The sequence below is a fragment of the Pelophylax lessonae genome (assembly GCF_965119305.1).
Source record: "Pelophylax lessonae genome assembly, chromosome: 2".
Taxonomy (NCBI): domain Eukaryota; kingdom Metazoa; phylum Chordata; class Amphibia; order Anura; family Ranidae; genus Pelophylax; species Pelophylax lessonae.
Genome location: NC_138769.1, coordinates 114,185,438 through 114,213,345, shown reverse-complemented (window position 1 = coordinate 114,213,345; position 27,908 = coordinate 114,185,438). Strand labels below are relative to the sequence as shown.

The 27,908-nt window shown below is 44.8% G+C and overlaps 1 protein-coding gene across 1 annotated transcript in view; it reads right to left on the bottom strand.

Moving 5' to 3' along the window:
* LOC309545329 (LHFPL tetraspan subfamily member 7 protein-like) overlaps positions 1-9,319 on the bottom strand; it is a 307,481-nt gene extending 298,162 nt beyond the window's left edge. The window contains exon 1 of the mRNA XM_082244485.1: positions 8,808-9,319. Coding sequence (XP_082100611.1) covers positions 8,808-9,137 — 330 coding nt within the window. The 5' untranslated portion in view covers positions 9,138-9,319. The remainder of the gene's footprint in view (positions 1-8,807) is intronic.
* Between the last annotated feature and the right edge of the window lie 18,589 nt (positions 9,320-27,908).

Here is a 27,908-nt window from a genome sequence, read left to right as displayed (position 1 = left end):
TACGTCGGTTCACGCAGGAGCAGCTGCTTGCCACAGTGTAGCTACAGTGGGCGGTCCTTAAGTGGTTAAACAAAAGTCATATGATCCGGTATCGTACGAGAAAACTTTTTGTGTTTGTCCCATCTGATAATTTGCATGAATTGTCCTGATCGGCCCTCAAAAGCTGTGTACAAATGATCAGAATACCGGTACGATCGCGGTATATGTCGTTCGACTTTCTGATGGTGTGTACGAGCCATAAGACAATGGCTGCCTCCAGCAGTAATTGGCTTAGATCGGTAACACTCTTGACTTTTGGATAATAAACACTAACTTATGGCACAACATACTGAGATGAGGTGTGTGCAATAATACATATTTACTATAATTCCATGAAACAAATTCATGTAATAGACATTAACATCCAGACATGTACTGCATAATATAGTGAAATGAGTTTATGACGAATTATTAAATGAATCTTATAGACTGTGGTTCTCTGACAAGCATGACGTTAATGGATATTACCCTCAAGACTTCATGGTGAGCTCATCACATGATGATTCATAAACTATAATGGACAATCCAGTTCATTCAATACGTTCAATTGGTAGTAGCGTAACATATGCTTATGAGAGGCGGATCATCTAATTACTTCTTTCTACTATAAGGCATGGTTTACAATAGAAAGGTAAGAGATGAACAAGTGACAGCGGCTCAAGGCCACCACTAAAAGTACCTCCTAACCTATGTTTCTATATTAAAGTACTATTCAAATAAACAGTATGGTAAGGTCATACCATAAGTTTCCTTGTCAGCTCTCGCTTTAGGAAGCAACAAGCAAAACCATACAGAGAATTCTTTATGTCAATAAGCAAACACTGCAACTGTGCTCAAGTCAGATAATCTGAGTAAATCTATTCAATCTCTGTATTTTACAGCAGCCAGACTCCATTGAACTCCTAAAATGTGGGATGGGTGTGTCTGCTTCCTTAGCTGTGTCATTTTCTTTCCCTCTCTCTGCTTTATGTACTAATCATATTAATAAGAAATGTGACATGCAGATGATGTTTAGTACCTCAACAGAAGCAATGGTACAAAATGGTTGTACAACAACATACTTGCCAACTGTCCCGTTTTTGCCGGGACAGTCCCGGCAAATAGGAGCCTGTCCTGGGTAATTAACATTGTCCCGGCAAGCGCCCGTTAATCGGGCTACCCGTAAATGCCCGTTATAGACAGCTGGTGCCTGTAAGATAAAATGGTTGCGAGCCGACATCGTAACTGCGCATGCGCCGTTCTGACGCCTGCCGGGCTCAGGAAGGCTCATACAAGCTCGGCCGGGCGGGCGCATGCGCAGTTACGTAATGACGCCACCTGGTGCAATTTTTAAATCAAAGGCACTCATTCTCGGCAGCGCCTTGCTGGTGCTGACCGCCACAGCAGAGCAGAGAAGGACCCCTGGAGAGTAAAGACACATTCACAGACATGAAGGTAGGTAGGATGAAAGCAACAATCTTATGTGCAGAAATATCTGGTAACATGACATGTGAATAAAGTGTCAAATGTGCTCAGGTGTCACCATACAAAAAATGGAATATGTAAATATAAATAAAGTGCAAGGTGTAAATAAGAATGATAAAACCTAATTATACCAGATATTTATTGAGTAATCTGATGAGAAGTAGGCGGAGATTAATTACGTGGAGTGGGCAGAGCTTTAGGGAAGTGGGTGTGGTAAGTAATTGATAGCTGTGCTGCAAATTGTCCCTGAAAAAAGTTTTTCAAATGTTGGCAACTATGCAACAAACACACCAATGCCAAACCTGTCCACCACATGACTTCGCTGTCCACCTGTTTAGGTCCGAAGCTCTGATCCATGGAAGGCCAGCTATCCTCAACATGTACTATATGGGCTACCAACCCTGCACTGCACATGGCGGAGGTAGAATTGCGACCACGGGCAGGATCAGCTTACAAAGGAGGCTGCAGAGGGCCAGATGCATGGATTGAGGGAGCCTGCTGGAGCGAGAAGTCAGGTAAGTAATACAGCCTCTTCTACAACCTTCTAGACTTAAAGAGGAAGTAAACCCTAAGGCATAGTTTGTACCTATAGGTAAGCCTATAACAAGGCTGACTTATAGGTGCTGTGAATATCCCCTAAACGTGTACGTTTGAAAATTTTGTAAAAGGATTTTTTTTTTTGTTAATAACTATCATGTTATACTTATCTGCTCTTTGCATATCCTATTTAGCCCTTGTTCACACTGAAGCGACTTGTCATGTGATTTGCCAGGTCTAATCACATGACAAGTTGCACCCTATTGTCGGCAATGGCCCCATGTTCAAATCAGTGCAATGACGACTTTGCTGTGACCCATCGATTTGAAAAAGTAGTTCCTGCACTACGTTTGGCGACTTGTATAGTCATTTGTGCATTAAGCAGCACAGATGTCTTCAAAGTCTCACTGACATGCAGCTTTGAAATTGTGCGATTTCAGATGAAGTCACACTATTTCAAATCTGCATTCAATGCGAACGGAGGCTTAAAATCAGACAAAAATCTATCATGACAAACACCTCTTTATATGTTGTTACTCTATAACGTCTCTCCTCCTACAGAAGTCTGCCAGGCTAGTGGCATACAGCACACAGTATTATCCCAATACTTCCAGACATCTAGACATAGGAGTGTAATACTATGGGAGATATGAGCTTCCCTCCCTGCAGATTACTTCTTCTTTCCCACATCATACGGTGTGTTATTGAGTAGAGCTCAGAGCATACTGGCACAATGTGGTCAGTAAGGACTTGTGAATCCAGCCCCGGCATTGTGCAGAATTCCCAAACACGGGGATATGATTAGGAGTCTGCAGAGTACATAGAGCTTCTTCTTCCTTCACTGCTGGAGGGGACATGTCTGTTCATTACACTGACCTATTTATTATTGTCATAACAGCGTGTTTTCAAGAAACATTTTCTTATGTGTGGTTATGATTTGTACAATTCTATCTATAATTATATCCATCTATTATATATCAATCAATCTTTCTATCTCTCTATATCTATCTATCTATCTATCTATCTATCTATCTATCTATCTATCTATCTATCTATCTATCTATCTATCTATCTATCTATCTATCTATCTATCTATCTATTTCCAGCAAAGAAAAACACACTCCATTTTAAAAGCCTTGTATGTAAGTTTATTATAGTATTCGATGCATAGACTGTTCCATTTGCTCTTCTTGCCTCTAATGCGTTTCACTCCACTGTTACTCTACAATTAAGCTAGAGAGAAAAGTGTTAGATCTAGAGAAGCAGATGGAACAGTCTATGCATCACAATTCTATCTATAATTATATCCATCTATTATATATCAATCAATCAATCTTTCTATCTATCTATCTATCTATCTATCTATCTATCTATCTATCTATCTATCTATCTATCTATCTATCTATCTATCTATCTATCTATCTATCTATCTATCTTTCCATCTAATCTATCTATCTATCTATCTATCTATCTATCTATCTATCTATCTATCTATCTATCTAATCTTTCCATCTAATCTATCTATCTACCTTTTTATTTCCAGCAAAAAAATAAGAAGAAGAAAGAGAAGCCACATCCATTTTAAAAGCCTTGTATGTAAGTTTATTACAGCATTCGATGCATAGACTATTCTGTTTGCTCTTACTGCCCTAACGCGTTTCACTCCATTGTTACTCTACAATTAATCTAGAGAAAAAAGTGTTAGAGCTAGAGAAGCAGGTGGAACAGTCTATGCATCAAATGCTTCAATACATTTACATGCAAGACTTTTAAAATCGAGAGTGGCCTTTCTTTCTTCCTTTTTTGCTCAAAGTGGGATCTGTAAATCAGCTAGCGACTGTAAAAAGCCTGCACCCAATGTTAGGAGTGAGGGGTATACAGTATGCGCACACAGCGAAGCAATATAACTATGATTCTATCTACGGTATCTCACAAAAGTGAGTACACCCCTGACATTTTTGTAAATATTTTTTTATAGCTTTTCATGTGACAACACTGAAGAAATTACACTTTGTTTCAATGTAAAGTAGTGAGTGTACAGCTTGTATAACAGTGTAAATTTGCTGTCCCCTCAAAATAACTCAACACACAGTTATTAATGTCTAAACTGCTGGCAACAAAAGTGAGTACACCCCTAAGTGAAAATGTCCAAATAGGGCCCAATTAGCCATTTTCCTTTCCCGGTGACTTGTTAGTGTTAGAAGGTCTTAGGTGTGAATGGGGAGCAGGTGTGTTAAATTTGGTGTTATCACTCTCACTCTCTCATACTGGTCACTGGAAGTTCAACATGGCACCTTATGGCAAAGAACTCTCTGAGGGTCTGAAAAAAAATAATTGTTGCTCTACATAAAGATGGCCTAGGCTATAAGAAGATTGCCAAGACCCTGAAACTGAGCTGCAGCAAGGTGGCCAAGACCATATAGCGGTTTAACAGGCCAGGTTCCACTCAGAACAGACCTCGCTGTGGTTTACCAAGGAAGTTGAGTGCACGTGCTCAGCGTCATATCCAGAGGTTTTTTTTTGAGAATAGACATATGAGTGCTGCCAGCATAGGTTGAAGGAGTGGGGGGGTCAGCCTGTCAGTGCTCAGTCTATACGTCGCACACTGCATTAAATTGGTCTGCATGGCTGTTGTCCCAGAAGGAAGCCTCTTCTAAAAATGATGCACAAGAAAGCCTGCAAACAGTTTGCTGAAGACAAGCAGACTAAGGACATGGATTACTGGAACCATGTCCTGTGGTCAGATAAGAACAAGATAAACATATTTGGTTCAGATGGTGTCAAGCGTGTGTGGCAGAAGTAAGGTGAGGAGTACAAAGACAAGTGTGTCTTGCCTACAGTCAAGCACTGTGGTGGGAGTGTCATGGTCTGCGGCTGCATGAGTGCTGCGGGCACTGGGAACATACATTGAGGGAACCATGAATGCTAACATGTACTGTGACATACTGAAGCAGAGCATGATCCCCTCCCTTCAGAGACTGGGCTGCAGGGCAGTATTCCAACAAGATAACAACCCCAAACACACCTCCAAGATGACCACTGCCTTGCTAAAGAAGCTGAGGGTAAAGGTGATGGACCTGCAAAGCATGTCTCCAGACCTAAACCCTATTGAGCATCTGTAGGGCATCTTCAAACAGAAGGTGGAGGAGCGCAAGGTCTCTAACATCCACCAGCTCCATGATGTCACCATGGAGGAGTGGAAGAGGACTCCAGTGGCAACCTGTGAAGCCAGCGGTTTAGACATTGATGGCTGTGTGTTGAGTTATTTTGAGGGGACACCAAATTTACACTGTTATACAAGCTGTACACTCACTACTTTACATTGTAGCGAAGTGTCATTTCTTCAGTGTTGTCACGTGAAAAGATAAAATAAAATATTTACAAAAATGTGAGGGGTGTACTCACTTTTGTGAGATACTGTAAATATTTTCTATTTATCATTTATCATTCCACCTTTCTATATATTTTATTTTTATCTGTCTATCTATCTATCTATCTATCTATCTATCTATCTATCTATCTATCTATCTATCTATCTATCTATCTATCTAGATCAGTTTAATCAGCCCATGCACAGGTTACATTTACCATCAGAGTGACTGATTTCAGCATTCATACTGATAACTGGACAATGGGATAGTTGTTGTCCAATCAATTTGGAACCTGTAGCATTTTTCTGTAGTTCTGAAAAATGTATACAGTACAATTCATTACATTATGTTTGTTTTGCTTTTTTCTTTTTCAGACAGGAAGGGTATTTTGGTTGTGAACTGATTTGGAAGGAAAAGAGCACCCGATCATGTCCTGCAGTCACCACCCTTCCACAGATCTTGTGCTTGCCTCTGAGGTCTACTTGGTCATGCCAGACACATGTGGACTGGCAACTGACTGACCTCCTGTGACTCTCAAATTATCATTCTCCTATCTGGCCACTTCCAGCCTAATTGTGGTTGGAATATAGTGTCACTTGCAATGGTTAGGAGAGAAGCAGGCTGTGTACAGGTCTTCCCTAGGGGGTGATAATGAATACTTCTGATACGTCCAACTTGTTGGAAATTCTCTGTTTGATGGGTGCCAATCCTTCCCTATCACATTGAGGAAAGGAAAGGAAGGGTTAAGGGAATAATAGCAGGGAAAATATTTTATTATAAATACTATTCAGTATATAAATTATTATTTTTTTTGTTTTTGTTTTTATATCTTCCTGCACATTTATGCACTAGCCAAACTGTCGAGGAAAATTGACCCTGCAATAGACTGGAACAAACCAGGACAATCCCAGGGATGCTTAAGCAGTTTCATTAACAGTTATTCACATTTTTAATTAAATACAATAAATTGTTTTAAAATAAAAAAAAATATTGCTACAACTGCTTAAGCACCCCTGGCGCTGTTGTAGTTTGGCCCAACCCTTCTTACTATTGTTTATACATGATGGTTAGTCTGCACAGGAATGAGGGGGAAAGTACCCTGTAAAATATAAATGGAATGAATATAGTGACCACCAATAATACAAATACTAATCACATACAATATTTTGTATTAGTGGTCCTGGAGAGACATGCACATTCATTGCTACATGGCTGCAGAGTCAAAACATAGACTTGCAATGGGTCCTGGAGGGTGTGAGAACCTGCTGAGACACTAAAGACCCAATGAGACATTGCTGACCTGCTGGGATATACAAAAATGAAAAGACTGAGAGCCTGCTAAGACTTTGAGGACCTTATGAGACAGTGCAGACCCACTGAGATATTGAGGACTTAATAAGAACCCACTGGGACGTTGAGGACCTAGTAAGAGCCCAAGGAGCCAAGACTTTGAGGACATAGAAACATAGAATGTGTCGGCAGATAAGAACCATTTGGCCCATCTAGTCTGCCCAATATATCTGAATCCTATGAATAGTCCCTGGCCCTATCTTATATGAAGGATAGCCTTATGCCTATCCCATGCATGCTTAAACTCCTTCACTGTATTTGCAGCTACCACTTCTGCAGGGAGATTATTCCATGCATCCACTACTCTCTCAGTAAAGTAATACTTCCTCATATTACTTTTAAACCTTTATCCCTCTAGTTTGAAACAGTGTCCTCTTGTGGTAGTTTTTCTTCTTTTAAATATGCTCTCCTCCTTTACCGAGTTGATTCCCTTTGTGTATTTAAAAGTTTCTATCATATCCCCACCTGCTTAAACGATGAGGACCTGCTGAGCTATTGAGGATTCACTGAGAAACTGAACATCCGTTGGGACACTAAGGACCTAGTGAGAGACTAAGGATCTGCTGGGACAGTGAGGACCTACAGAGGTAATCAGGACACACTGAGATACTGGAGGCCCTCTGAAATATTAAGGACTTGCTTAGACAATAGGAACCTGCTGATATATTGAGGATCTGTTGTGATTTTAGGAAATTGCTGAGAACTTGAGGACCCGCTGGAACTTTAAGGACCTGCCTAGAGACTGAGGAAGGAACCTGTAAGAATTTGAGAACCTGCTGAGGTAGTGAAGACCTACTAAGGAACTGAGGACTCACTGAGACTTTGAGAACTCTTTGAGATCTTGAGGACGAGCTTAGAAAGTGGGGACCTGGTTAGAAAATAAGAACTTGCTAGGACACTAAGGACCAGCTGAGATACTGAGGACCTACTTAGACAATGGGGACCTGCTGGGCCACTGAAGACCCATTGGGCCATTTGCTTGGACTAATAATTAAACTAAGATGTGATGAATAATAATAATAATAATAAGAGGAAACATAAAGACCCCGTTCACACTGGGGCGACCTGTCAGGCGACCTGGTCGCCTGACAGGTCGCCATAGGTCGCCTGCCATAGAGAAGCTGCGGACCCGTTCTAATAGGAGCGACACAAGTCGCTCCGACTTAGAAAAAGGGTCCGGAGCTTCTTTGGGGCGACCTGGAGCGACCTGCATTGACTTCAATGTTATGAAGTCCGTGCCGGCCGCTCCGAGGTCGCGGTGCGAGCTGCGCACCGCGACCTGTGAGGGTGCCCCGGCAAGTAGCGTCGCCCCAGTGTGAACGGGGTCCAAAACGAAAATAATATAAAATGAACACAAAACTAGTATAAAAACAACAACAATTATATAAAAATAGCAATAATGATAATAATACAAAATGAATAATATAATTCTAATAATAATGATTCCCTCCAACAGTATTTATCAGCTCAGCAATGCATTGCTAAGAAATATAAAAACACCAGGTCTAGTAATAAAAACAAGAATACCATAGTAATACAAATTACCCCCCCAGCATTATTCCAGGTTCATCAGCCCAGCCATATATTACCATAAAAAGAGGACAAAGTAGTATAAAAACAACATATCTAACAATAATTATAATAATATGAATTAAATAAATCTAATTATGCTTTCCATCAATATTCCAGATTCATCCTTCCAGCAGTATATTACCACAATAAGAGGAAGAAGTAATATATAAAAACACCAAAATAATAATAGTAATAATACAATTGCAATACTAATACATTCCAGGTTCATCATCCCAGCAGTATATTACCATAATAATATAATAATAGGAAGAAGCAGTATATATACATATTAAGTATTAATAATAATGCCCCCTGGCAATATTCCAGGTTCATCAGCCAAGCAATGTATTACAGTGTTAAGATTTAGAAGTAGTAATAATAATAATGTGATAAATAATAGAAGTGACCCCCCAGTAGTTGAGGGGTCCCAGGGTAGTCAGTGCTCTGACATAGTAGTAGAGGAGAGTTACTCACCTGCCAGGAGCTGGAAGGAATGTCATTGAACCTGCCCAGTCCTCCGAAGGTGTAGCAGCTCGGCATTTGCTCCATGCCCTCCGAGCAATGCCAGAGCAGCCCAAAGCTGATCGGCTCCAGTCTGTCGTGATCGGCCGATCTGACTATCCATGTCGGGGAGAGGAAGCTGAAGCTGCAGACGGCCACCAGGCAGGCAGAGAGCAGCACCCAGAAGCAGGAGACACAGCTGAACATCCTGGGCTGCCGCTGGGGGACCAGCCCCAAAGCAACATCCAGCCCTGCACAGGAGCTCTGCTTCTTCTTCTTGTCACGGTCCAGCAAGGAACGCATCTGGGTGGCAGAGGGAGAGAAGAAATGGGAGACGCTCCCTCCTCCTCCTCCTCCGTCCGTCTGTCCGTCCGTCCGTCCGTCCCCTCCTCTACATGGCCCGGGCACAGGGAGGGAGAGGCCCCGCTAGGACAGGTACGAGGAGCGCTCACACCGCAACTTGTCTGCGGGAAGTCACAAGCTGGAGGATGACAGCGGAGGATGGCCTGACTCCTCTGTGTATGGAGGAGTGGGAGGGGCTACAGCGCACAGGTGTCCCCCGGGGGGCGTCACTCTAACACGAGGGCGGGGCTCTGCTGTCATATGACCTGACACCTGTCAGTTTTACCCCCCTTGGTGGCAGTTCTGCTGATCAATGCTCTCACTTTGGAATCCAGAAATAACTTTATATTAGAATGTATTTGTATTCATTGCCATTGTATATACATTGTATCAGTAAAAGAATACAAGGATTCCATCCTGAGCAATGCAATCACATGTATTGAAGATCATTGTGGGTGAGATGTACAACGTCATCTTTACTCTGTAATGTGGTATTAAACCCAAAAATATAAATGTCATTTATTGCAGCTTTGTGGTAGCTGCATTCCTTTTCTTTTAAAATAGTTTTTCTTCTTTATTTTCACCTGGTGATCTGGCCAGTAAGTCTGTTACTTTTCAACTTTCTTTAACAGGCTGAATTGTCCAGCAAAAGTAGCAGTTGAGAAAAAACATTTACCAATGAAAGGGGTGCTTATAATCAGAGCCCAGGCCGATTTTGCCAAACTGTGCCCCCCCCCCCCTCTTCCCCCATTTTCCAATATGTTTAAGCATTATGTGTCAGTAAAAACTCAACACAAAAACACTGGGCATCAATCTGCATGTTTACCCTTTAGCAATGAAATCCCCCCTACTCCCAGTAAAAATCCACCCCCTGCTGAATTCCCCCATCTCTGCACAAATCTTTGCCCCCCCCCCCCAAAAAAAAATAAAATCACCCCTCCTTGCACAAATTTACTACCTTTTAAATGACCCCTCCAAGTACACATCTTCCACTCCCTCACTTCAAATTCCCCCTTCCCAGTACAAATCCTCTTCCCCCATCAGCCTCCCAAAACATATCCCCCTAAATCACCACTCTTAGCACCCCACACCCAAATTTCCCCTCCTAGAACAATACTTACCCCCTGAAGCCCCCAAATTCCCCCTTCCAACACAAATTCCCTCCCCCCAATCACCTTGTGGCGCCCCCTCACCTCACACGATACCACAGTGCCCAGGGCAGCCGTCCCTCCTTGTCCCAGCCCTGCTTATAATGGTCAGCTTTTATTAATTTAAAGTGGTTGTAAAGGCAGAAAGTATCTTAATGCATTCTATGCCATTGGCTCCCACTGCTGTCAATCAAAGTCAGTGAGCCAATGAAGAGAGAGAAGGGGTGGGGCTGGGCCGCGGCTCCATGTCTGAAGGGACACACAGCAGCAACTCAGCTCGGGTCCCCCTATAGCAAACTGCTTGCTGTGGGGGCACTTAGTAGGAGAGAGAGGCCAGGAGCACCGGCAAGAGACCTGAGAAGAGGAGGATGTGGGCTGCTCTGTGCAAAATTAGTACACAGAGCAGGTAAGTGTAGCATGTTTGTTTTTTACACAAAAAAACTACACTTTAGTGTTACAGTGCCTTGCGAAAGTATTCAGCCCCCTTAAACTTTGCGACCTTTTGCCACATTTCAGGCTTCAAACATAAAGATATAAAACTGTAATTTTTTGTGAAGAATCAACAACAAGTGGGACACAATCATGAAGTGGGACGAAATTTATTGGATATTTCCAACTTTGTTAACAAATAAAAAAACTGAAAAATTGGGCGTGCAAAATTATTCAGCCCCCTTAAGTTAATACTTTGTAGCGCCACCTTTTGCTGCGATTACAGCTGTAAGTCGCTTGGGGTATGTCTCTATCAGTTTTGCACATCGAGAGACTGAAATTTTTGCCCATTCCTCCTTGCAAAACAGCTCGAGCTCAGTGAGGTTGGATTTTCAGTCTTCAGTTCTTTCCACAGATTCTCGATTGGATTCAGGTCTGGACTTTGACTTGGCCATTCTAACACCTGGATATGTTTATTTGTGAACCATTCAATTGTAGATTTTGCTTTATGTTTTGGATTATTGTCTTGTTGGAAGACAAATCTCCGTCCCAGTCTCGGGTCTTTTGCAGACTCCATCAGGTTTTCTTCCAGAATGGTCCTGTATTTGTCTCCATCCATCTTCCCATCAAAGATAACCATCTTCCCTATCCCTGCTGAAGAAAAGCAGGCCCAAACCATGATGCTGCCACCACCATGTTTGACAGTGGGGATGGTGTGTTCAGGGTGATGAGCTGTGTTGCTTTTACGCCAAACATAACGTTTTGCATTGTTGCCAAAAAGTTTGATTTTGGTTTCATCTGACCAGAGCACCTTCTTCCACATGTTTGGTGTGTCTCCCAGGTGGCTTGTGGCAAACGTTAAACGACACTTTTTATGGATATCTTTAAGAAATGACTTACTTCTTGCCACTCTTCCATAAAGGCCAGATTTGTGCAGTATATGACTGATTGTTGTCCTATGGACAGAGTCTCCCACCTCAGCTGTAGATCTCTGCAGTTCATCCAGAGTGATCATAGGCCTCTTGGCTGCATCTCTGATCAGTCTTCTCCTTGTATGAGCTGAAAGTTTAGAGGGACGGCCAGGTCTTTGTAGATTTGCAGTGGTCTGATACTCCTTCCATTTCAATATTACCGCTTGCACAGTGCTCCTTGGGATGTTTAAAGCTTGGGAAATCTTTTTGTATCCAAATCCGGCTTTAAACTTCTCCACAACAGTACCTCGGACCTGCCTGGTGTGTTCCTTGTTCTTCATGATGCTCTCTGCGCTTTAAACGGACCTCTGAGACTATCACAGTGCAGGTGCATTTATATACACACAGGTGGATTCTATTTATCATCATTAGTCATTTAGGTCAACATTGGATCATTCAGAGATCCTCACTGAACTTCTGGAGAGAGTTTGCTGCACTGAAAGTAAAGGGGCTGAATAATTTTGCACGCCCAATTTGTCAGTTTTTTATTTGTTAACAAAGTTTGAAATATCCAATAAATTTCGTTCCACTTCATGATTGTGTCCCACTTGTTGTTGATTCTTCACAAAAAATTACAGTTTTATATCTTTATGTTTGAAGCCTGAAATGTGGCAAAAGGTCGCAAAGTTCAAGGGGGCTGAATACTTTCGCAAGGCACTGTATTTTAAAGCAATACTAAATTTTTCCCAGGTGACACCCACAGACAGGACCGCTGATAGAATCCATGGGGCCCCATACAGCCTACCTGATGGGGCCCACTTTCAGCCCCACCCTCAATCCCATCCCTGGAACCACCCCTGGCCTCTCCCCAGACCCTGCCTTGAAACAAAGTGAAAGAACATTTATGTGCTTTTTTTCCACAAATAGAGCTTTCTTTTGGTGGTATTTGACCACCTCTGCGTTTGTTACTCTTTGCGCTATAAACAAACAAAAAAAAAAAAAACGACAATTTTGAGAAAAAAAAAATATTTTTTTACTTTCTGCTACAAAACACACCCAATAAAAAACGTAAAAAATCTAATTTCTTCATCAATGTAGGCCAATATGTATTCTGCTACGTTCTGTTAAGCAATCCCAACAAGCGTATATTGATTGGTTTGCGCAAACGTCATAATGTCTACAAATTATGGGATATATATATATATATATATGTAATTTTTATTTATTTATTCTTTACTAGCAATGGCGATGATCATTGACTTCACAATCCCGCTATTGCGGCAGACAAGTCGGACACCTAACTGACACTTTAAACACTTTTTGGGGACCAGTGACAAGAATGCAGTAATCAGTGCTAAAAATTTGCACTGTCACTGTACTAATGACACTGGCTGGGAAGGGGTTAACATCTAGGGCAGGCATGTCCAACCTGCGGCCCGGGTCCGCATGCGGCCCAGAACCGCAGGCAATGCGGCCCACTGCCCCCTGACAATTTTTTTTTTTTGCTGGGGAGGAAGGAAGTTGAGTCAGGGGCACGGCCCCGGCGGCTTCTAACTAAGTGTAGGCAGAGACTGCCTCGGAGGGGATCATCCACTAGTTGTGTTAAATTAGTGCTGGGGGGGCGCAGCAGCTCGGGAAGGGCGCAGCGCCGTTTTATTACTTATATACCTTAACTATAGTATATTTTTTTTTATGTGGCCCGAGAAAATTTCTCTGCACTCAATGTGGCCCAGAGAAGCCAAAAAGTTGGACACCCATGATCTAGGGGATCAAAGGGTTAAATATGTACCTAACAATGTGTTTTCTTACTGTGCGGGAGGTTCTTTTACTAATTAAAGGCATAGATCTTTGTCCCTGCTACAGGATCAATGTCTTCCATACTTACAGAATGGCGATCTGCCTTGTTTACATAGGCAGACTGCCATTCTGCTTGTGTACAGAACATTCGGCAGGTACGGGCGGACATCGAGTCAGACAAACCCGCTGATCCGATTCAATGCCTGAAAATGCAGGATCACATATATATATATGTGTTCCTGGGCAGCGTGACCGCCCTGTAGCAGTAAATCTGCTGTGGGGTGGTAGGCAAAGGGTTAAGATCATCAGCATTATGATACCACACAGGCAGCAGGCACTCTTTCATGGCTCTGGCTGGCACTGTCACAGTGTGTCACATGACATGGCTGTTGGGTGCTGACCTTATTAACTTATTACCAATATTCAGCATCAGCACCCAGAAGCCATGTTATGTGACACACTGTGACAGTGCCTGCCTGTGTATGGTACCATCCATGCCGTAATGTGCTGCAGACAGAGACAGTGCATTACAATGTAGTATATTCCAGTCTCGCTCTCTGTCCTAGGCAGAGTGGGGAGCAGAGGAGGATAGATCACTCCACCATGCAGGGAAGGCAAGGAAATATGCAGGCAGGCAGCCGGCGGGGACTTGAGCCAAGCCCAAGCCACAGGAAAAACATGCAAGGCAGGCACGGAATGGGCATGCGCCCGAAACTTAAGAAATAGTCCAACTCCCTTCATCAGAGGGGCCCTGAATATGTAAAAATTACACCCATCTATTAGTAGGAGCTGTGGTGTGTAATTCAGAAAGTTTTTTTTTTTTTTTATTCTGCACTTTTTTTTATTCTGCACTTTGAGATTGCCTGGGCTCCCCCTGCTGAGCTGAGGATGCTGGGCCGGTGCAGCAGGGCTGGTTGTACTGGCTTATCAGTGGCCCTGCCCACAGATGGGTGACACCATTAAGTATGAAGTGATATCTGACCACTATGGTGTCACCCTTATCCGTGACAGTGGACAGATCGGTGTGCCCACACCAACTGCATCATTTACAGGGGCGCACCGTGATTGAAACTAGCCTGCCCAGTGCCCTGCAGGCCACTGTGGCAGGCTAGACAGGAGAGGGCCTGATGGGTTATCCTGCCCAGTGTCTACTTCTCTGTACTGCTGTCACTCCACAGCAGCAAAACAGAGCTATGTTGCAGGCTAGCTAGGGGGAAGAAGTGGACACTTAAAATAAATCACTAGCCTGCTCAGAGTCCTGCTTCTCTTCTCCGTCTCCACTGCAGGGCTCTGTGGTAGGCTACATAGTAGACCCGGCCGAGGAGGAGCCTGGAGTAATATACGCAATGTGCTTAACCAGAATGTGCCTCCCTCCCTCCCTGCTCCTGTTGTCCTCCTGCTAACTCTTCATTGCTCTCCAGGGAACAGTAAGTGCACAGTAAGTGAAATTTATTTATATATATATATATATTTTATATACCGTATATATATTATAAGAACTATTTGCGTTCTACAATGGGACAGTCAAAGCTTTCTGATCTTGTGATCTTATCAGTTGAAAGTGAGTTAGCGAAAAGCATTTATTTTAAAGATGTTATTCACAATTTTCAACGTTTTGATTTAGTTAAATAAATGCTCGTGTATTTTTGTTCCTTTTTATTTTTGTGTTATTTTATTATAAATTATTTCAGTAAAGTTTAATGTTAAAATATTCATAGTCCTTTAAAACTTTAAACTTTGAGTTCTATTATTTTCATATGACATTGTTATTCAAATGTGCTAGCTGCTTGATAGCTGGTATCGGCACCATGTTTTACTGCATCAGGTAACACAAACCTTATGCCACGGGTGTGTATTGGGTGGGGGGTCTGTACTGGGAGGGAATTTGGGAGGAGAAATCTGTACTGGGGGGATTTGGGGGGCAGGGTGGGGGTGATCTGTACAGGGGTATTTGTAAAGGCAGGAGGGGGTCATTTTTGGTTCTACAGTGTACAACTGCCTGTGCATAATGTATTTATGACCACTACACACTGCTGACCCCAGCACTCAATGCATTATACAATTTTGACTCCTGCACTCTGTGAGTTACACACTCCTGACCCCTGCACTCTATGTGTTACAAATACTTGACCCCTGTAATATATTCATTACACACTCCTGACCCCTGCACTCTATGTGTTACACATACCTGACCCCTGTACTATATTTGTTACACACTCCTGACCACTGCACTGCATAAGGTACACACTCTCAACCACTGTATTCCATGCATTACACATACCAGACCCCTGTATTTTCTGCTTTATACACTCATGATCCCTGTACTTTGTGCGTTACATGCTCCTGGCCAGTGCACTATTTGTGTTACACACTCCTGACCCCTGTACTCTATACAGTATGCACTTTTGACCCCTGCATTCCATGTACTACATATTCCTGATATCTGCTCTACTTCCATGACACATTCTTGACCCCAACACTCTGTGTGTTACACACTCCTGACCCCTATACTCTGTGCATTACACACTCCGGACCTCTGCACACTGTATGGTACGCACTCTTGACTACTGAAATCCATGTGATACACATTCTAAACCCCTGCACTCCATGCATTACACACTCCTGACCTCTTCACGGTACGGTACGGTACGCACTCCTGACTAATGAAATACATGTGTTACACATTCTGACCCCTGCGCTCCATGCATTACACACCCCTGACCTCTTCACACTGTACGGTACGCACTCCTGACTACTGAAATACATGTGGTACACACTCTGACCCCAGCACTCCATGCATTAGACACTCCTGATCGCCTCCCTCTGTGTGTTACACACTCCTGACCCCTGCATTCTGTGCATTACACACTCCTGACCTCTTCAAACTGTAGGGTACACACTCCTGACTACTGAAATACATATGTTACACACTCTGACCCCTGCACTCCATGCATTAGACACTCCTGATCGCTTCCCTCTGTGTGACTCATAGCAGAGTAGTCTCAGGTTTCATTAATCATAACCCAATAAGACCCTCCCACTAATAAAACGTTAGTAAACCAGCCAAAGTAAATAAATAAATGTGTCCCCTGAAGGTATTTGACATAATGTGCTAGAATGTGTGACATATTCAACCTGCAAACGGAGCCCTCCAGCGCAGAGCTGTCATGGCTCCCCCGGCGTTTCCATTTTCACCTGGTCTTCCTTTCGGGCTCACAGGCTCTGGTTGTTTGAATGGCCGGAGCCATGATGACGTCACTCCTGCATATACACACAGGAGCCGTGGCATAGTGCTCTGCATTGAACGGACTACGTCATTGGCTATTGCTAGGTACAAATTTAAAACCCAAAAGTGGAACTTCCGCTTTAGGTATTCTAACCCCCTGACATGCCACATTTGGCATGTCATTTTTTTTGGGGGGGAGCGGGTACCTAGTTTTGACAGGTACCCGCTCCAACTTCCGCTCGGAGCGCCGCGGCGCCCTGAACGGAAGTTCTCCTCTCCCCCTCCCTCCCTGCAATCTTCTGGGACATGTCAGAGGTCCCAGAAGATTGCCTGCCAATCAAGACGCGCAGCGCAACTCGCGCATGCGCAGTGGGTACCCGGCTGTGAAGCCGCAAACTGTCACAGCCGGGTGCCCACAGCAGTGATGCCGGCGCCGCCGAGACCAGAGGGAGAGGATCGAGGCTTCGGGCGGCCGCATCGCTGGACCGTTGGACAGGTGAGTGAAAAGGCTGGAACTCCGCATTAAATACAGACTTTACCACCACTTTAACATAATTTGGGCACAGGTAAAATACATGCACTGCATCATTTCTCGAATCAACGCACACAAGGCAAATTTGCCATAGGGCTCTCTTTCAAAATTCAACCATAGGGCACATTTTCTTCCACTGACATCAACCATGGGGAGCTTTTCCTCCCACTGATGCCAACAATTAGGCACTATTTCTTCCACTGACACCAACAATAGGGCACTATTCCTTTCACTGACACCAATGAGGCAAAATTCCTCCCACTGGCATCAACCATAAGGCACTATTCCTCCCACTGATGCCAATGATAGGGCACTATTCCGTCCAATGTCACCAACAATGAGGCAAGATTTCTCCCACTGACATCATCCATAGGGCACTATTCCTTCCACTGATTACAACAATGCAATTTACTCCCAGTCACACCAATGACAAGGCATCCAATGATCATGAAAAATGTATTTGCATATGCATGCATAATATCCTGTACAGCATAGCACACATGTTCAGCAAGTGCAGTAAGGAGAAATACAGTATATTACCAAAAGTATTGGGACACCTGCCTTTACACGCACATAAACTTAAATGGTATCCCGGTCTTAGTCCGTAGGATTTAATATTGAGTTGGTCCAACCTTTGCAGTTATAACAGCTTCAACTCTTCTGGAAAGGCTGTCTACAAGGTTTAGGAGTGTGTCTATGGGAATGTTGGACCATTCTTCCAGAAGCATATTTGTGAGGTCAGGCACTGATGCGGACGAGAAGGCATGGCTCACAGTTTCGGCTCCAATTCATCCCAAAGGTGTTCTATCGGGTTTAGGTCAGAACTCTGTGCAGGTCAGTCAAGTTCCTCCACCCCAAACTCACTCATTCATGTCTTTATGGACCTTGCTTTGTGCACTGGTGTGAAGTCATGTACGAAGAGGAGGGGCCATCCCCAAGCTGTTCTCACAAAGTCGGGAGCATGAAATTGTCCAAAATGTTTTAGTATGCTGGATGCCTTAAGAGTTCCCTTCACTGGAACTAAGGAGCCAAGCCCAACCCCTGAAAAACAACCCCACGCCATAATCCCCCCTCCACCAAATGATTTAGTCAAAGCAAGATCCAAAAAGACATGGATGAGCGAATCTGGGGTGGAGGAACTTGACTGGTCTGCACAGAGTCCTGACCTTAACCCAAAATCCAACATCAGTGCCTGACCTCACAAATGCTCTTCTGGAAGAATGGTCAAACATTCCCATAGACACACTCCTAAACCTTGTGGACAGCCTTCCCAGAAGAGTTGAAGCTGTTATAGCTGCAAAGGGTGGGCCAACTCAATATTGAACCCTACGGACTAAGACTGGGATGCCATTAAAGTTCATGCGCATGTAAAGGTAGGTATCCCAATATGTTTGGTTACATAGTGTATGTAGGCTGGTAGGCTGCCATTTCTTTCAATTAACAAGATGTTAATTGTTTGGCTGTCATGCAGATTTAAGAGCTGCGATACTCTTTAGTCACTGTTTCAGAACAGCATGCAGCAAGTGAAGTCAAGTCATAATTTCTGATGAGCATACTTGTTCAGTGATTTAGAAAGTACTGAATTCGCAGGACCACTATGACATGTATCTTTCCCAACACTGCCAGTGAATATCGGTCTACCCCAAATACATGAGATCCTCCCCTGATTCACTCTTCTTTTTTAGTAGATTCGGTGACAATCTCATGTTTATGTGCTGCCTTAGGCTGTTCGTTTTCAGCTACAGTTGAAGAACCACAATTCCCAGCATGTGTTTGTTGTTTGTGCTTGAAATGTAGTACAAGCATGAGCCCCGACCAGGATCTCCATCTTTAACCAGTTTCACAGCATTTAGGAAGAAAAGTTTCCATCATTTACTACTGAACAAAGTGTGGCTTGTGAGCAGGAGCTGGCAGTGATTGAAAGTATACCCAGAGTTGGCACACGCTGGCTTTTAAAGATGGAAACTCTTAGGAAATGATGGGCAGTCCAAGCTATGTCCTGTATGGAACTGAATTTTATGTCTCTGGCACAGGCAAGACAAATCCCATTGATTTAACTATTTCTGCTTCTCCAGAGTGTACATTATATAATCTAAATATAATCATGCATGTATGCACAGATGTGACTCTGAAAGGCAAGCAAAATATAATTTGCATTGATCGGGTACAATCTAAAGCTGGCCATAGACACGTATATGTCTCACTGATACAGGAAATTAGCATATGCTTATCTTTAGTCTTCAATCACTGCTTCTTCAGTACCCAATGAGGCCTTATTTCTGATTCAGCCAATATGGTAAAACCTTTTTCCTGTCTGTCTCCATGGCAGCCTACGTGTGGGTTAACCCCGCCTCCACTCCAAGGGTATAGGACCCCCCTCCCATAAATTTCAGCTCTCAGGTACAGCAGGTGTTCATTTTTTGTCCTCCTCCAAGGACCTACACTTCTGATGTCTTACTACGTCCAGCTTACCTTAGGATACTTTGGATGGTGTCTGCATGTCCAGAGCCCAGCCACGGGCGGGTGAGTGACATTTAAAATCCCCTGCTCTCTGCGGTTGACTGAAGCTTGATTGGCATTCTCTGACATGGGTCTGAAGATTCGCATTGCTTCCCTTCATGGCAGCGGTATCTGTTATTTATGTACACTTTGTTTGTCTCTTTTTCTATCACTGTACAATTTGTTTGTTTGGCCCAATGGCGCTGGAACGCTTCCTGCGTTCCAGCAAACCCTTCCTGCGTTCCAACAAACCCTTCCTCTTCCTCCTCTGCTTCTAGCGTCCAATCGGTAGACGCTTCGTGGTCCCGCGCATGCGCAGTGCGCCGCGAGCGAAGTCGAGGCTTGGTTCGCACATGCGCATTAGCGATCGCGGCCGCATCACCGCTGACGTCATTCCGGCGGGAGATTTAAACAGCTGACGATTCCCCTGTACTTTGGGAATGTACTGTGGGCGTTGCGGCAGCTTCCCAGTGTCTCTGGATTCCTTGCTACAGGTATGTGCAATGGAGACTTGACTGCAGAGGGGGGGGGGGGGCGGAGGGTTGTCACCTCACAATGTATCACTGACATGGTGTCTGATATGTATTACCTTTCTTTATCAGTCTGGTTGTTTGGCCTGAAGTATGGATCCTGCGTCACCGCCCTCCTGTGGCCAGCCCTCTCACAACAGGTGGGTGCTGGCATTTTTCAGAGGGGGGGGCGGGGAGGGCTTGCTGGTCCCTAGGTCATGGCTAAATCCAGTGTCTCCCCGATTTTCTCTTTTTTCCATCAGCTCTCCCAGGCCTGATTTACCACAAGAAAGAGACCCTGTCAGACCTCGTGGGAGTTCATCCTCCAGATCTAAACGCCGTAAATCTCCATCAGGGAGTAGGCAACAAGGGAGACGCTCCAATTCCTCCCCCAGACACCATACACGATACCAGAGTCACCGCACACACCAGAGAGCCTGTTGGGGTTGTGGGGCGCATGTCCCGCAGGACAAGTCCCTATGTGAGCCATGTTTTGCTCATGCAGCCGGTGAGAGGGGGCAAAAGGATCAAAGATTGGAATCTCTAGTGAAGAGAATAGTACAACAGTCCCTGAAAGAATGGGGTACAGTCCCACCACTTGGTCCCACCACATCCAGTTCTCCAGGGGAAGTGCAGGAAGATCAAGGCCCCTCTCAACCGAGTATTACTTCTGCAAAGTCATCTGACAGTGATTCGGAAGAAGAAGGGGCTGTAGGCGGCTTTGAGTTCGCCCTAGTTTCACCCCTGATCAGAGCCATTAAAGAAGCTCTCAGATGGGAGGATCCTGTGTCTCCTCAGAAAAAGCAGCGGAAGTTCTTCAAGCACCTTGGTAAGGAGCGTATCAACTTCCCTTCCCTCTCTGAATTACAAGAGGTGATTACTGAAGAATGGAGTAAAGGGGATAGTAAGTCTTCCTTATCCTCCAAACTTGGGAAATTATATCCCTTTAAACCTGAAGATGTCGCCCGTCTGGAATCTGCTCCTCTTGTGGATGCGGCAGTTACAAGATTAGCAAAGCATGTCACTTTGCCACTAGATGACGCGGTCTCTTTCAAAGACCCTTTGGATAGGAAGATAGATCTGGACCTAAAGAGGATCTTTGTGACGGCCGGCGCGGCCTGCAAACCTGTGATGGCATTAGCAACAATGTCTAAAGCCATGGAAGTCTGGGTTTCCGATATAGAATCCAAACTTGGAAGTCTCTCGGAAGAAGCCGTAGAAAGTTCCCCTATTCACGAACTCAAGCTGGCTTCAGTGTTTTTAGGAGAAGCATCTATTGATGTTCTGCGTCTTCTGTCCAGATCGATGCTATCCTCAGTAACAGCAAAGAGGGCCTTGTGGCTTCGCCCGTGGATTGCAGATCCAGCTTCTAAACAGGCATGGTGTAAGATCCCTTTTGAGGGTACTTCCCTTTTTGGAAACAAACTAGACAGCGCCATTGCCAAGGCTACTGGCGGAAAGTCAGGTTTCCTCCCGCAAGACAGACGACTATTTGGTCAGAAGAAGCCTCAACCTAGGAGGCAATACACGGAGAGATCAAAAGATGCACGCTCTTACAAGCCTAATAGAGATTTCCGAAGAAACTGGAGAGGTGGTCAATCCTCTACTCGGAGGTCATCAAAAAATCCAGCGCCTGCTGGACAAGATTCCACTAAATCTTTTTGAGATTGGGCCCGTCCAGGCATGTCAGGTGGGGGCACGTCTTCTCCATTTTCAGCATGTCTGGGCGGCCTCAATCACGGACTTTTGGACCGTCAGGACGGTCTCTACAGGCCACAGATGGTCATTTCTGGCAGATCCAGTTCCAAGATTCATCTCAACTCATTTACCCTGTCTAGAAGAGAGAAGAGAAGTCTTGCTCGCCTATGTAGACGCTTTGGTGGCTCAAGGAGCGGTAGCTCCGGTTCCGGAACAAGAAATATTTCAAGGGGTTTACTCACCCCTCTTCTTAGTCCAGAAGAAGAACGGGGCCTGGAGACCTGTTATAGATCTCACATACCTGAACAAGTTCATAAAGAACGAAAAATTCAAGATGGAAACACTCTCAACTATTCAAAGGGCAGTACTGCCGGGAGATTGGCTCGCCTCAATAGATTTAAAGGATGCGTATTTTCATGTACCTGTGGCAACCGACTTCCACAAATATCTTCGCTTCTGTGTTCGGAATCAGCATCTGCAATTCATTTGCCTACCCTTCGGCCTGTCTACCTCACCCAGAGTATTCACCAAAGTTCTTCTAGCAGTGGTAGCCTTCATAAGATTGAAAGGTATACGTCTACATCATTACTTAGACGATCTTCTGCTTCTGTCTCAAGAAAAAGATCAGTTATTGGCACACAGAGATCAGGTCATATCGACCCTCAAAGAGTTTGGCTGGCTGCTAAACCTACAAAAGAGTCAGCTGGAGCCTACTCAGCGCCTAGTCTATCTTGGGGCGCAATTCGACACCGTCGAGAATTCAATCTCTCTCCCATTAGAGAAGATACCGGTAGTGAGGGAGAGAATCCTTCCGGCTCTTTCCTCTCCTCGGCTGAAAGCCTCTCAGTGCCTCAAAATCATTGGCACCATGGTGTCCACGGCTCCAATGGTCAAATGGGCTCTCTGGCATATGAGGCCCTTCCAAAAAGGGTTCCTACAACAATGGAACACAGAAGAGAAAGATCAGTACATTCATATCTCCTCCAGCATGAGATACAGTCTTCTTTGGTGGCTGCAACGCAGGAATCTGCTCAACTGTCATTCTCTGGTTCCAGTCTCATGGACTATAATCACAACAGACGCCAGCAACTCAGGTTGGGGGGCTCATTGTCTGACAGAGATGACACAGGGGAGATGGTCTTTTCAGAGACACACTCCAGTCTCCAATATACTGGAACTCCGAGCAGCCTACCAGGGTCTTCGATCTTTCCAACACCTGCTAGAGGGGAAATCTGTAATGATTCGGATGGACAACACCACGGCAGTGTCTTATGTGAAGAGACAAGGTGGGACACGGAGTCTCTCTCTGCTACGAGAATTAGACCCGATCATGTCCTGGGCCCAGACTCACCTAGTAAACATCTCGGCAGTTTACATCCCAGGTTCACAGAATGTTCAAGCGGATTTTCTGTCCAGGGTCCAGTTGAACCACAACGAATGGTCGCTCCATGTGGAGTCGTTCAAATGGATTCTGTCGTTGGGAGTATCTCCCGAAGTCGATCTGTTCGCCTCCCCTTGCAACCACAAGTTGGGGAAGTATGTCACGAGGGGCAAGTGTCCTCAAGCTTACGGGACAGATGCACTAACCGACAGGTGGGAGTTCAGCAGGGCTTATGCCTTTCCTCCAGTACCCATCATTCTCAAATTCCTGCAAAGACTTCAAGCGGAAGATGTGGAGATAGTGATGGTGGCGCCTTTCTGGCCGAACAGGCCATGGTTTCCGCTACTCCTACAACTGAGTTACCGGGACCCGGTCCCTCTTCCCCTCAGACCAGACTTGCTTCTTCAGGGAACATCAGTGCACCCCTGTCCTGCAATTCTCCGGTTGACGGTCTGGTTCTTGAGAGGGAAAGGTTGGAATCGCTCGGCTGCCCATCTACAGCCATTTCCACCTTGATGAATGCTAGACGACCAAGTACTAATAAAGTATACTGTAGAATCTGGGCAAGATTCATGGAGTCTGCATATCCTGAAGGTATGTCTTCCTCAGTCCCTGGGATTCAAGAAATACTAAGTTTTCTTCAGGCTGGTCTAGATATGCCCCTTTCAGTGGCAACTCTTAGAGTTCAAGTTTCGGCCTTATCGGCCTTCTCCGGGGTCATGTGGGCCCAACACCCACTAATCCAACAATTTTTCAAAGGAGCAATCAGGCTCAATCCTCAGAGAAGACCTAGGTTCCCGAAATGGGATCTACCTCTTGTCCTAAATGCCCTCTCCAAATCGGGCATAGATTCCTCTTCTTCTATCAAGGACCTGACCATCCGAACTGTCTTCCTGGTAGCCATTACCTCGGCTAAAAGGGTCTCTGAATTAAGTTCTCTCGGATGTAAAGAACCATTCTTGACTTTTTTTCCGGATCGGGTAGTACTGATACCCAGGCTGAATTCAAATCCGAAAGTCACCTCAGTGTTTCACCAGAATCAGGAGATTGTCCTGCCTACTTTCCGTTCATCTAATGAGTCCAATCCTCATCCGTTGGATGTAGGAGAATCCTTAAAAGCCTATCTTCAAGCAACTGCACCATTCAGGCAGTCTGACAACCTCTTTGTCCTGTTCTGGGGAAAGAACAGAGGTAAACCTGCTTCATCTAGGACTATCGCTTCATGGATAGTGGCAGCTATCCAACAGGCCTAAAGAGCTGAGGGGCTGGCTCCTCCGGAGGCGGTGACGGCGCACTCTACAAGGAGTATCTCTACTTCCTGGGCGGCTTCGCGGCACGTGGCTCCAGATGTGATTTGCAGAGCGGCTTCGTGGTCATCAGTCAATACTTTTATGACCCACTATTGTGTAGAGCCTGCTTCTCTGTCCTCAGTTAATTTTGGTTTGACTGTTTTGTCTGCAAATAGCATGAATTAAAATTTTCTTTGCTAAAGCATTCCCACCCGTGTGGAGTGAGCTAGTTATTTCCCACACGTAGGCTGCCATGGAGACAGACAGGAAAACGGAAAATTCCTATCATACTTACCGTAATTTTCCTTTCCTGATAGTCTCCATGGCAGCCGGAGTACCCACCCTCTCGTCTTGGATTCGGCTAAGATATGGAACACCTGCTGTACCTGAGAGCTGAAATTTATGGGAGGGGGGTCCTATACCCTTGGAGTGGAGGCGGGGTTAACCCACACGTAGGCTGCCATGGAGACTATCAGGAAAGGAAAATTACGGTAAGTATGATAGGAATTTTCCGTTTTCTTGCCAGAAAAAATAAGAAAAACCCATCAAAGTATCCCACTTTCCATCCATTTATTAGAATTTTAAAGGGTCAGTAAAAAGTGTTAATGGCTAAATTGAATTGAATAATGGGTGTGGCTTAAGGCACAACAGACGAAAAAAATGATTAGCACATTGGGATATTAAATCAAAAAAGGTTTTGCTAAAATGTTTCCCTTGCAGTATTTTTTTCTTCCACTAGAATTCCTTAGTGTGATAGCCAGCTCTATTCAACACAGTTGCTCTGAGCCCAGGTTGTCTGTGACTGGACTGTTTTATCCTCCTATCTGCATTCTCAGCACATGAACTGATTGGCTTCATGTACTGCTTTATCTTCAATACTCCAGCCCTGCTGTATAGAGACTGCAAAAGGCTGATACCAGGTGACATCCATTTACTGATACTGATTGCATTTAAAAAATACACAAAAGCCCCGTACACACGAGAAGAAATTCGGCCAGGAAATTTCGTCCGACGACCGATCTGCCGATTTTCGGCTTGTTAGTATGGTGCTTCCGACAACCGACTCCCATTTTTCGGCCGAAAAAATCCTGGTGTGCAGGCTATATAATTTTTGTCAACCGTCAAAACACGTCCGATTTTCGTCTCGTTAGTACAGATTTCGACAAGGGAAAAATCTTATGAGCAAGACTAGGCATGCTCAGAGAGGAAAGAACACATACAAAGCAATCCAACACATGACATCACTTCTGAAGTAGAATTCTGTCGTACGGGAAAATTTGTGTGCAGTCTAGAGCACATTCCAACCAACCGACACGCACTCTGGACAAAAGACGGACGACCGGTCGGCGGAAATTAGTTGTGTGTGTACGAGGCTTAAGGGTCCTTTCACATGGGCTTTCGGCCCAGCAGACTACATTTTGCTCAGCAGGGATTGATCCGCCGAACCCCGCTGAGCAGGCGGATGACAGTACCTGTCAGATCCCCGCTCTCCTCTATGGGAGATCGGATGAAAACGGACCGCCTGTCTGTTTTCATCCGATCACACGCGTCCACCCTATCCATGCGTCCGGCCCCCTAATCTACATACAGGGCGCCAGACGCATGGATTCCAATGGCTTTTTTTCTTTTTTGAAGCACGTGATTAGATCCAGAGGCTCTAATAGGCTTCTAAAAAGGGTGGGCTCGGGGCACAGTGCTCTGCGCCCCGAGCCCACCCAGTTGTGTGACAATAGCGAATAAATATTCGCTATTGTCACACGGATCCTCCTCCTGGCCAATCAGGAAGTGGGTCCTGAGACCCATTTCCTGATTGGCCGAAAAGGAGAAGTCATGCCATTGGCCAAGGAGGAGGAGGAGGGAAGAGACAGGAAACACAGGAGATTGAGTGGGAAGCCGCCGCCGCCTGCTTGCCTGCCTGCCCACCACGTGTCAAGGGTGAGTGAGCCGGCAATGGGGGGGGGGGTGTGGTGTGCGGACTGGTGTGGGCCGGGGGGGGGGGGGGGAGTATGGTGTGGTCCATCTGCCACCACCCTGGCCCATGGAGCACCAGCCGCCAATGCATCCGATCCTATTCGATCTGATCCTCCAGACGGATGGAAAATAGGGTTTCCATTAGTCTGGATTTCACAGACAGGATTGGATCGGATAGCAGCGGGTGTCAGCGGACATGTCACCGCTGACATCCGCTGCTCCATAGTTGTGCATGGAGCATCCGATTAGGTCCCCCTTTAAAACTGACAGGCGGACCGGATCGGAAAGGGGCCTTAAAGTGGAGTTCAAGATTAATTTTAACAAGCCCAAAAAATATCCCCTCCTGTCTCCAAACACCTATGCTAACAAACTCATATAGGAAATATGCGTATACTTACTTATTTTCAATCCATTTCAATTTGGTTTCAGTTTCAATGGTCTTTCTATTGTCAGTGCTCCCTCCTCTCCACTGCAGCAGTGGGAGCAAGATCATGTGACCAGACCGGGGCAGGCTTAAAATAGGTAAAGTTCATACATCTTTTTTATGCAGGTTAGTTAGCATAGGTGTTAGGAAGGGGAAGGGGACAGACTTAAGAGTAGTTAGGATGAAGCTGGCTGCCTTTCATCACACACACTGGCTACTCAGCTGACGAGCGGGTGTGGGAGCGCACTCATCAAGTGATTAAGTAGAGTTTAAATCTACTTGCAGCATACACTGCACATATACACTGCAGTCCTCCTTGTACCCTCAAAATGCTCCTTAACTACTGGGCCACAGGTGACACTCACAGACAAACATAAATAGCACAAAAAAAAACCTTAAAAAAAAAAAAAAAAACTCTTTTGTTACACATGCTTTTGTGTACACATAATACTTTGTCTGAGCCTAACTATCCATCTAGATTGAGAAATTTAAATCAGACACAGCAATAATTATTAAAGTGATATTCAAATTTATTTCATTTATTAAAATATAAAAGATGTTGTGCATAACTGCTCTGTGCAAAGATAATACAGAGTGGTGGCTTACCTCCTCATTTTTGGTCCCTCACCAGCGCTGTCCACTCCACCTCCTCTCCGAGTGCCTCCTCAGCAGGCCATGTGCTCCCAGGCCAGACTATGTGTATCCATAGATACACACAGCATAGCATGTCTCCGCCATGCCCCCTACTCTCTTCTCACAGGATTTTACTGACAACAGCAGGAGCTGACAGCTCCCGCTGCTCTCAGTCTCCTGTGAGAAAAGAGGAGAGCGGTGCTGCAGCTGGGAACAACGCTGGGTCAAGAGAGAACTCAGGTAAGTTATTAGGGGCAAATGGTTGTTAAACAAATTGGAGGCCAA